The 12,495-nt window shown below is 36.6% G+C and overlaps 1 protein-coding gene across 1 annotated transcript in view; it reads left to right on the forward strand.

The window, feature by feature from the left end:
• axo (axotactin) overlaps window positions 1–12,495 on the forward strand; it is a 564,741-nt gene that overhangs the window by 359,931 nt on the left and 192,315 nt on the right. Inside the window, exon 25 of the mRNA XM_090371184.1 lies at window positions 4,904–4,977. Coding sequence (XP_090227310.1) covers window positions 4,904–4,977 — 74 coding nt within the window. The remainder of the gene's footprint in view (window positions 1–4,903; window positions 4,978–12,495) is intronic.

Raw genomic sequence — 12,495 nt, forward strand, 5'->3', positions numbered from 1 at the left:
AATTCAATAAAGGAAAATGGGAAAGAAATCACTGAGGTTACTCCATTTTGCACTCTTTTAATGCCAACCTGAGAATGGGATTAGCCATAGGACAGAACTACCATTAGAGAATAGACCATCATTTGTTTTGATCCGAGGTACTGTGAAGATAACATTAACTGTGTACTATGAAATGTTGGAGGATTTGATACTGAATCTAAAGAATAGTGATGGTGTACTTATAAATAGCAGAGAAGGAATAATTAAAATTGCAAGAGACTACTATAAAGTATTATGTAAGGAGAAAGGGAATGATGCCAGCAGTGGAGAAGATGGATTGCAAATTTTCAACACATATGACATACCCGATATCTTTCCTGATGAGATAGAACATGCATTTAAGAAAATGAAGAATCAAAAAGGCCCGGGTGAAGATGAAGTTACTGTAAGGTTGTTAAAATTGGGAGGAAGAGACCTGACACAGAAACTAGCAAGACTCTTCACAAAATACAATTAAGACAGACATTCAACGTTAATTCGACAAGAAGTCGAATAATGCAATCATAATTTTGCTGCATAAGAAAGGTGACTGATCAGAAATTGGAAATTATAGACCAATTATCTTGTTATCCCACATCTACAAGTTGTTCACAAGGGTCATCACAAACAGGTTAGAAAGAATACTTAGTGAGATTCAGCCGAAAGATCAAGCTGGCTTTAGGGCAGGATTCTCAAATATGGATCACTTTCATACAATATCACAGCTAATGGAGAAAGCAAATGATTATAAAACACCATTATGCCTGGCATTTGTGGATTATGAAAAGGCATTTGATTTCATACAGCATAAGGCAATGTTTCAGGCACTAGAAAGACAAGGTATAGACACCACCGTACATTATGACCTTGAAGAAGATAAATGAGAATGCTACCTCCTTTATTAGATTAGACAAACAGTAGTAAATTTAAAATTGAGAAAGGAGCTTGGCAAGGAGACAGTATCTCCGAAATTATTTACTGCTGCCCTTGAGAAGCTTTCAGAAGATTGGACTGGTTGCAGAAAGGAGTCAATGTGAATGGAGAGTACCTAAACCATTTATGATTTGTAGATAACATTGTGATCGTAAGTTACAATCCCGAAGAATTAGAGGAAAACCTTAATCAGTTACGCAGAGTAAAGTTCCATAGCCTCGATAGCATCAGCAAACACTCTTGCACCCCTTCTATTTAAATTTATCCCATCCCTGTAGAAGCAGTCTCTGCTGTTAACAAGCACAGACCACGCTGAGAAAAATTCTTCCCCATGAGCCTTTCACAATCCTTCCAGGGCCGAATTGATTGACAAGGCTCTCATCATATACTCTCTCCTATCGCATCTGGGCAGAATTGCAGACATTTTCAAATTTAACCCTAACTCACAACTTTTTTTCATTGACCTCTACTTGTTAAGTAAATCTGCAGATCACTTACTCGATATTATTAGTGCAAACTTGTACACCAATATCATCTTTGTGCCCTTAAAAGATGATATCTGCTATACATCATCAACTTTTGTCCCTGGTAGGCATACCCTGGGCTTATTCCATCTATCCTTTTTACACAATATATTATCCATCGCCCTGACAGTAGAGTCACTGACAATAACTAACTCCTGTGGTACCAGCGCATTCTGCCTTGGAGATTGCTGCTGTGTTGTCCGATGCACAAGAGTGAGCTCTGGCATTGATGTGGGTTCGATTCCCGCCTCGGGCTTGGATCAAAGGATCAAAGTACTGCAAAAACCTTGGGAGGTGCAATATGGCCACAGAAGCCGATGCGCCAACAACTACCAAATCAAAAAAAAAAAAAAAAAAAAAAGCATTGATGTGGGCAGCTGAGAGCTTGATGGGCCCCTCATATTAATTTCTTCAAGGGCATCTACGCTACACCTCAAGCTCTCATAGATGCCCATCAGAACGCCGAGTTGGTGCTTAATTTATGAACACTCTCTGCACCTAGCCTTGGCTAGATCATGTTCTGTTCCAGAGAGTTCAGAAAACATTTCATAAGTTGCACATTTTTTTAGGCTGTGCTGCATTGGAGAATTACCCTCCTCAGTTCTCCCTCGAGTCACAGCACTCCTGTCACTTTGTGCTCGCTGCTCTATTCTGGGGCATGATATTGAAAATTAATAAGATCAATAAATTTAATTAATTATCAATACTACACTATCTAATAAAATCCTAAATGCAGTGATATGTATTATGCTCTCCAGTTTTATGTTAGAGCTACTTATTTACCACAATTAAAAATTTGAATTCCCTCCCACACTCTATATGAAAACAATGGCTGCAAGATTCGAATGAAACAATGGTTTTACGTATATTAAGTTGTAACCTACAAAAACTTTGTCTAAATTAAAAATAACCAGTGTAACTAGAACTATAACGCTACTTATAAAGTACAATATAATATAATATAACAATTAAGTAAATAAAATGGCAAACACTTATCGCTTTTTTGGAGCCTGTAATTCACAGCTGGAAGTTTTAACCAGTAGTAATAGAGAAATTCATTAAGCCCAACTCCTAAACTATGTACGAACTTTCCATTTGATGAATGTTTGCCAGTATCGATTCCCTCAGTGAATTCACACTAGCAATCCATCTATGAACAAATTCATTGGAGAAGTTTGGTGAAACCCACATAGTTGCTCTTGACATTTAAAAGGCTTTTGATAGTGTTTGGCATAAAAATTTTCTAAATAAGCTTCCATCTTATGGCTTGCCAACTGTTTTTTGTAATTGGGTATCCAATTTTCTCTCTGACCAGTCTCTGTGGGTGATGGTAGCTAGCTCTCTGTCTTCTAATTGCTCTGCTAATGTATGTATTCCTCAAAGTTCAGTTCTTTCTCTCACTCTTTTTGTGTCAAATGTTAATGACCTTCCACTGACCAGAAATCCTATCCATAGTTTTTTCCGATGATAGCACATTGCATTCCACCTTCCACTTTGAGAGACCTTGCCCTGCAGAAACAGCTTCAACTTCTCAAATGTAAAGTACCAATTTGTTAAATGCTGATCTCCAGATAATTCTCCAATGGGGCTAAGATAACTTACTTGATTTCAATTCTTCTAAATCATTCCTGTCTTATATCTCACGACAAGGATTCTTCTACTCTTATCTTCAGTGACACTCAGATTTCTAAAAGTTACATATCTCATTTAGGGATAACCCTAACTTCTAATCTCTCTCTTGGCATAAGCACATCACAAATATTGCTTCCTCTGCATTTAGGAAAACTTGGTTTTCTTTTTTGCTCACTGCACATTACTTTTCTTCCAAAGAGTTGCTCACTCTGGTCAAATCCATCATACCATTGAATATTTTTCCCTTGCATCTAGGGCAGTGCTCTGAAAACCTCTCTTAGGCTTCTAGGTTAAATTTAGAAGAGGTCAGTTATATTAATTAATGACCCATTTCTAAGAAAGTTTCTCCACTCTTTCTCATAAATGTTCTGTTTCTGCTGCATGCCTTTTCTATAGATACTTACTTCCATTGGCACTGTTCTTCCAAGTTAGCTTCTATAATTTCCACTCCCTCTTCCAAACTAGTCCAGCCATGTGCCACAGCTAGTCAACTTCCTTTTCCTGTCCAACTTAAACTCACAGAACCAACTTTTCTTCTTCCTCATTTATTCCTTCAACTTCCATTATCTGGAACAACTCCCTGCATACCTATTTCCTGAAAATTACAATGCACAGAAATTTGAGTCTAATATCAACAAGTATTTTCTTTCATCTTCTCAACCATCAACCAATGCACGGTACTATAGGTTCTAAGACCTCTCATGCATTGGGGTTGGGGTTTCATTAAAAAAAAAAAAAAGTAGTAGTAGTTCTGGTAAGAAAACCCGGTTGATTAAAAATATTTTTTGTTCTAGAAAGCTGTGGGATGAGTTTATTTGGTTGATGAAAGTACACAACTCGTGGTCCCTGTTCATAGAATCCTGAAAGTTGAAGATTGAATTTTTACCACATACTTTGATGTCACTTTGATTTTTAGAATGATAAAAATATATGCAGTGCTAGCAAATTTATTAAACCCGTTACCAGTTTATTTTAGCAAAATAAATAACTGCTGTTCTTCGAGTTGTTCTGTTTTGTTTGTTTTATAAAACCAAGACATATTCTGTTATTTGAAGCTATTGAACTCAACCACATGCAGTTATTCTCTTCAAACTGTATGTATTTGTGGTCCATGCACCTTATTTTACCAAATACTCTGATAATATCATACTATGTGATATTATCCATTTGTTCTTGTTTTGCATATGAAAATGTGATGCATTCTGTAACATATGTATGTAAAGTACACCTACCTTGTAATACAGTTATAATATTATCGCATTGTTATAGCTGTGTTTTGTCCCTCCACTTTCTTCTTTTTTTTTTTTTTTTGACATTTGAAAATTATTTTGTTTTTCATTCTTTTTATACTTTTTATTTAGAATTAAATCCCTGCTTTCTAAGATAATTTTTGACCACATCTCTTTTAAAACGTTGAGAAATCTTCATTGGAATAAGATCAAAATAACCTTCAAAGTGGCAATATCTTGTATATTGTTTTATTGCTTCCAGCAACCTAATAAATTTCATATTTAAAGAATGCTTTGCTTTTGAAATAAGGGAAACATTATTTTTCATACTAATATTTTTCTCTGCTTCTGAGATGAAGGGTTTCTAATGCCAAGTACCTTTCGGCTAAAGAGAATTATAATAGTCTGAAAACAAGATTTCCTGCTTATTACTGTTACAGCTAGTAATTCTTTCAGTGAAAAAAAATATTGCGAACAAAATTGATGTTTAACACAGTATCGGTAAGAAAATTTTAACAAATATCAATCATTTTTAAACATTTGAACTTTTTTCCTCTCCCCACCTAGTTCAAACTATCTGGTCATTGCCTTAACATCTGAAGGATCAGTATTTTTGGAAGAAAGCCTTGGAACAGCAGGAAGTAAGGCCTAAGTTAGTTTACATTTCTTATAATACAATTTTGTTTTATCATGAAAATTATTGCAATTGTAAGATTATTTTCTAGTTAAAAATAATTTTTATATGACACTTTTCAGTAATTGAACCAAAAATATTTTACTGAAACATAATTACATTTTGTAATTATGTAATTTGCAATTACATAATTACATACACACTAGTCAGACTTTTGTGGATTTATTGGATGATTGTTTTCTACAGCAGCATGTTCGAGAGGCAACCAGAGAAAGTAACACTCTTGATCTGGTTATCAGCAGTGATCATTCGTGTATTAAGAATTTGCAGATAAAGGAACCACTAGGTGGCAGTGATCACAGTGTGCTGAAGTGGGATTTACTCAAAGAGGTAACTACCGTCAGGGGTAAAGGAAAGGGTTTTTGCTTCCGTAAAGGGGAGTACAGTGGTCTCAGACAGTTTTTAAATTCTGTACAGTGGGATCAACTGACGATGTTACAAACAGTAAATTCTAAGTGGGAAGCATTCAAAGAATTAATCGTGGAAGCTACTGGACTTTATATACCGATTAAGAAATATCGTTCAAGGTTTAGGCCTAAATGGTTATCAAATGAACTAATGAGACTCGTGACAGAGAAGAAAAATGCATGGGATGCATATAAATTATCAGGTGACGCAGAAGCCTGTGGCAGATATAAGCTAGTCTGTAATCAGGTCACAAAGGAGGTTCGGCAGGCGAAGGCGGATTACGAGACATCTTTGGCAAAAGATGCTAAGAAAAACAGCAAGGATTTCTTTACTTATATAAACTCTAAAAGGAAGGGGATGAATATGATTGGTCCACTTGACATCAATGGTTCGACTGTTGATGATCCTGCTCAGATAGCAAACAAACTGAATGAGTATTTTGCATCTACATTCACACGTGAGGAATTATTACCATTTGAAAATGGAAGAAGGTTATCAAATTGTAGCAGTGTGCTTAATGATTTTGTAATAACTGAGAGCAAAGTGGAGGAGAAATTGTTGAAGTTAAACATAAGAAAGGCACCTGGGGTGGATGGGATCTATCCAGTTATTTTAAAGGAGGCGGCAAAGCAACTAAGCAAACCCTTAGCCATAATTATGAGAGCATCCTTGGACTCAGGGGAGGTTCCCACGGACTGGAGATGTGCAAATGTGTCCCCAATTCACAAAGGTGGATCGAAGGGTGACACGAGTAATTACAGACCAGTTAGTTTAACTTCCGTTCCGGGTAAAATAATGGAGTCGCTGGTTAAAGATGCATTGCAGGATCATCTAGACAAGACTGCAGCAATAATTCAAACACAGCATGAGTTTGTTAAGGGAAAGTCTTGTCTGACAAATTTGATTGGTTATTATGATGTGGTCACAAAGGAACTGGATGCAAAAAATAATTTTGATATCATATACTTGGATTTCAGGAAAGCTTTTGACACTGTTGCGCATGGAAGACTACTGTACAAATTGGAGCAGAATGGTATTAAGGGTAATTTTCTACAATGGATAAAAGGATGGTTAAGTGGGAGAAGACAGAGGGTGGTAATCAATGGGTGCTGCTCTTCGTGGACTAATGTTATTAGAGGAGTCCCACAGGGTTCGGTGTTGGGTCCACTGTTGTTTTGTGTATTTATCAATGATATTGATGAAGGAATATCAGGCTTAATGTCGAAGTTTGCAGATGACACAAAGGTTGGCAGGGTTGTTAATGACAGTAATGGCAGTGTGCTACTGCAACAGGATCTAGATAATTTGGGCAGATGGGCTAAGAAGTGGCAACTGAAGTTCAACCTTGACAAATGCAAAGTACTGCATATGGGTAGAAGTAACCCCAGAGAAACGTACCAACTGTGTGGTACTACACTTAAGGTGGTAGAAAATGAAAAAGACCTGGGAGTAATTGTGCAGTCAGATATGAAGTTTTCTGAGCAGTGCAGACAGGCTGCTAGGGCAGGTCATGGGGTTTTGTCAATGATATATAGGAATTTTGCTAGCAGGGAAAAGGAGGTGATTGTCCCTCTGTATAAGGCAATGGTCAGGCCATGCCTTGAGTACTGCGTACAGGTCTGGAGGCCTCATTTTAGGAAGGATGTAGATTTGCTTGAGCGTGTACAGAGAAGAGCAACACGATTGGTGAGGGGAATGAAGGGATTCTCTTACCAAGAGAGGCTTAAGTTCTGCAAATTGCAGTGGCTGGAGACTAGGCACCTACGCGGTGATCTGATTGAGGTCTATAAGTCCTTGAATGGGTTGAGCACGGTGAATTCTGATGGGATCCTTCCACTTGTTCAGATTACCAACCTACGGGGACATAAGTTCAAATTAAGAAAGGACAGATGTAGAATAGATGTGCGGAAATTTGCCTTTAGCCAGCGGGTGGTTAATTGCTGGAACAAACTTCCATCTGTCGTTGTGGAAGTTGATAGGTTAAATAAATTTAAGGAGGAACTGGACAGGCATTTGGAGGGTATGGTGTGATTTTTTTTTTTTTTGGCTGATGCTGCATAAGCTCCTACACTTGCTTTCTTGCATCATGTGCCACTACTACTACTACTACTACTACACCACTGCTATATATGTCAGTAGAGACAAAGAGGTAATTATTCCATTTTTGCCAATAGAGACAATTAGGTAATTATTCCATTGTTTAAAGAAATGAATCCTCCAAGGCAGATTAGTTAGCATGATACAGTGCCTTCAGCTACTTGTTTGTGGAGATCTATTCAATTTACTTCACTGAATGAGGAATTTCTGAAATACTCTTTGCTTTTGGCTGGGGTTAGCTAATCTCTGGCTGAGGGAGTAGTGATTTTCTCTACAAGTTAGTCTGTGATTTTCAGCCCATACAGATCAGTCCTCAAACACATACCTCTGTATGCACAAAACACCTATAGCAGGTCTGGTGATATGAAGAATGCCACTAAACAATCATTTCAATTTGTATAAAGCATGATTTGCCTACATTGACAACTGCATATAAAAAGGATGCAAAAACAATACAGATGAGCAATGAAATTAGTCATAGGTCCAAAAGATTGTTTTTAGAGGGAGAGAAAGACTCCAGTGCTACAAGTTGAAATTTTGCAGATTGAGCACCTGCCTGTTGACCTGTTTGAACTGTTTAATGCATTAAAGAGGAAAATTAAAATTAAATTTAAAAAAAAAAAAAAAAAAAAAAGATAATTACCTCAATCAGATCACCTCGCAGGTGCCTAGTCTCCAGATGCTGTAATTTGCAGAATTTAAGCCTTTCTTGGTAAGAGCAATGCTTCATTCCCCTCACAAATCTCGTTGAAATTGGCAGAACAGATGAAAAAAGAAAAATAAAGCTAATGTCACCTTCTTTCATTTCTTTTAACTGTTTCTTTCATGTATTTATTTAGTCTATCTTTAAATTTAGATAAACTCACAAATTCTCCAAGAGTATATGAGAGATTTTCCAACAATCAGTCCATCTTTAACTACAGGAAAATTTTCAGACACCTAATCTGCAGTTATCCCCCTCTTAGTTTAAATTTATGTCCCCCAAGTGACATAATAAGAGCAATGCTTTGTTCCCCTCACAAATCTCGTTGCCATTCTCTGTACTCGTGCCAGCCTTATTAAACTTACTACATCCTTGCTAAAATGAGGCTTTCAGATTTGTATGCAGTATTCAAAGTGTGGCCTGACCATTGCCTTATACAAAGGGATAATCACCTCCTTATCACTGCTAGCAAAATTCCTGTATATCATTGACAAGATCCCATGAGCTGCTCTGGCACCTGTCTGCACTGCTCAGAAATCTTCATATCTTGACTGCACAATTACCCCCAGGTTTTTTTAAATTAATTAATTAATCTTTATTGTACTTAAGTACATGATACAATGCAATCATCATGGTATGCTGCCAGAGATTTCACATGGATAGTAAGATACTAAAATAAGATAATAAGATAAATACCGATAATGAAAAATAACAAAGTTAATAAATAAAATAAAATCCATGAGCAGAAGTCATGTGAACCAGTTCTCCATATATCTAGATTATTGGATTCGTTGTTTACAGAATTCAGTGGCACAGATTGAGTATTTTCAGAGTTCACAGATAGATTTTTACAGTTCAGATTTGTCATGCTACTGGGTAGGGAGAAAATCACATGCTTTTGTTTGAATTCTTCTCCTGTACTGCTTGTCACAGGCAAACCAGTGTGGATCAATGTCCAGTGATTGTACTATCATTAACATTTGTGTTGGAAGGAACCTTTCAGACATGTGCAGTCTCCCATGGGTCGAGCACAACTGTGATTTTGCTCTGAGCACAGGAGGAGGCACTCTGCAGCAAATCACGTTCCAGATGTTGGGGGCAGAGGTCTTTCCATGAGCATCTTCACAGTGAAAGTTAAGTGTCTCTGTTCCATCTTTACTGGCAATCATTCCAGTCCGAGAGCCATAGCCATCACTGTAGTTCTCTGCTGTGGAGGTGTAACTTAGACTTCCATGTGGCCCATTTAAGTAACCAAAACTTGGCTGCATTCTCCACTGAGTGTATCACGCAGTTAGTACATAACTCTGGGATTACTGCAACCCCTATGCAGGACTCTGTATTTGTCAATTTATGCTGCATAATAAATAAACTGTGAACAGACACAATTTGGCCCCAGTTGCCCTTGTATCATTAAACCCAATACTGACAACAATAGGGGGGGGGACTTAAAACTTGCAATTGTACCTGAAACCACAGTGAGTGACCAACAAACCATACAAAGCAATTTCATTTGTTTATGTAGATAATAGTAGTAGCGTTTGTGATAAAGTACAAGGAACTGCAGGCTTTTGCTGCGCCGGAAAAAAAAAAAAAACAAGTAGATAAGAAAACACAAATTGTATGCTTCTTGTCTGTAACTGTCCTTTGAATTTATTCAAACTTTCAGCCTCAACTACCTGCAAGGGCAACTTTTTCCACCAATCACTAACTTGCTGGCTAAAAGAAAACTTCTTACAATGTAATCTAAACCTCTACCCCTGTAATTTGAATTTATGACCCCCCCACTTCTGGAATTCTTTATAATAGTGAGAATTCCACCTTCATTCATTTTACTAATCCCTCTCAGAGCATTATATACCTCAATCAGGTCACCTCTGAGGTGCCTTGTTGCCAAGCTCTGTAGCCCACATAATCGGAGTCTTTCCTCGTACAGTCATTTGCCTGTCTTTGGACACAAATTGACAGATGAGGTCTCCATACTTGAACACAATATTCCAAATGTATTCCTACAATTCTCTTATGCAGTGGGATTATGATCTTCTATCTCTACAAGATAACGTTCGATAAATCATCAATAGGACACAGTGGTGTAAGGAGAATAGCAACCCAAAATTAATTATACGCTTTGGTAGGGTTGAATTTAAAACAGTGGAGGAGGAAAGAAATCTGGGAGTTACAATATGGGCAGATATGGAGTTTTCTGAACAGTGTAAACAGGCATATAGGCTTTCCTGGCTGCCTGTTTACTGTTCAGAAAACTTCATATCTGCTCATATTGTAACTCCCAGATCCCTTTCCTCCTCCACTGTTTCTTCCTCTTTCCTACTTCACTTTAATTCTATATATATATATATATATATATATATATATATATATATATATAAAAAAATGTACGATCTGTTCAGTTTCAGTGAAATATAGAATTGCTTAACAGATCTTCCAAAAATATCCAAATATAAAATTTCATTAAAATCTGCATATACTGTGGTCCTCTTTGACTCTGTAGTGTTTTTGCTATATATTACTGCTTCATAGGGGTTTTGGATTTTAGTCCTCTCAATGACTAGAAATTTCTAAAGGCTTCTTCAATTGAGAATGTAGTTAGCCAATTTTAGGGCAGGAGTTGGGGTTTACTCTGAGTTATTTCAGGTTTGTTAGTCAACATGACATGCAAATTGCCCTGTGAACACGAACTTGTACAGACACAATATTGAATATTGCAATATCGTTTGTCACTGATATATGTGGATGAATGAACAGACATTATGGAGATGATAGGCACATGTTATGCAAAGAGGAAGATAGGTAGTTAGCAGTATAAAGACGTATTTCTGCAGAGATTGAGGGAGGGAGAGAGAGGGGAAGAGAGAGAGAGAGAGAGAGAGAGAGAGAGAGAGAGAGAGAGAGAGAGAGAGAGAGAGAGAGAGAGAGAGAGAGAGAGATTTCAGTTATGGTTTAGTATTAGTAGTAACAAATGATTGAAGGAAGCAACCTTATATAGCATTAGCCAGGAAGGAGAAAAATAAAAACTACCTACTTCATGTCCATCCTCCCTAATTGTATAATTCTTCCTTCAGTTTGTTCAAAATGTCCTATTCCACAACACCAGATGGAAGTCTTTTCCAACAAGCAAACTTCCATACATTTATCCTGCAGCCATCCTTATTAATTTTAAGTCAGAAGACAAAATGTCTGCATAGAAATATCAATTTCTTCATAGATAACATAAAATAGAGGACATGTTTATAAACTAAAAATAAAAAAAATTTCTTTTAGCCAAAAGTCTTATCTGTTGAAACAGCTTTCTACCTAATGTTTTAGAACTGTAAAGCTTATGAAAATTTTTGGAAGAAAGTGCAGATTGCTAAATGAAATCAGGTGTTGGATTTACTTATTTATTTAACTTTTAAGGTTAAAGCTAAATAAGCTCTTTAAATTTTCACTGTGTTAATAAAATAAATAAGGTATAAAATTCTGTTTGTAACTAAACATAAAAACAACGTTTCTTTTTGTTTTTCAGTTTGATATTGGATATGATACTGTTAATGGTCATGCAGTTTTTGACTTTTTTTAAATATTTTTTTATATTTCTTAAAAGCATATGCTAATGCATAATTGTACCAGCTTAACCTTTGCTCTTGGTAAAGTTTTTTAGATGGAAACTGTTTTGGTAAGTGAATTCTGAATAAAAGACACATTTGTAGCGTATGTTACTTTATTGAAATGGTTACACTAAGATTATATTACAGTCACAACTTGAATGGCAAGATTCACCTGAATCCTGTTGTGAATCATCTATTTGGGATAACAACATTAAAAGTTATTGAAAGTATGTGATAGTTAATACAGAGCATAATATTTATTACAGTAATAATTTCATTTAAATAACTGTAATGCTTCATTTCATTTGTACTATCAAATTGTGTTGTCCGAGTTAGTAGAATCATGAAAATATTGTCAGAATTTTCAGCAAGGTAAAGAACTATGAACAAGGGGGCCCACGAGAAACTGATTTGCTTGAGCATGTACAGAGAAGGGCAACAAGATTGGTGAGGGGAATGAAAGGATCCTCTTACCAAGAGAGGCTTAAGTTCTGCAAATTGCAGTGGCTGGAGACTAGGCACCTGCGCGGTGATCTGATTGAGGTCTATAAAGCCTTGAATGGGATGAGCACGCTGAATTCTGATGGGATCCTTCCACTTGTTCAGATTATGAACCTAAGGGGGCTTAAATTCAAATTAAGAAAGGACAGATGTA

This window comes from Mastigoproctus giganteus, chromosome 4, assembly GCF_048544385.1.
Source record: "Mastigoproctus giganteus isolate SK-2022 chromosome 4, ASM4854438v1, whole genome shotgun sequence".
Lineage (NCBI taxonomy): Eukaryota > Metazoa > Arthropoda > Arachnida > Uropygi > Thelyphonidae > Mastigoproctus > Mastigoproctus giganteus.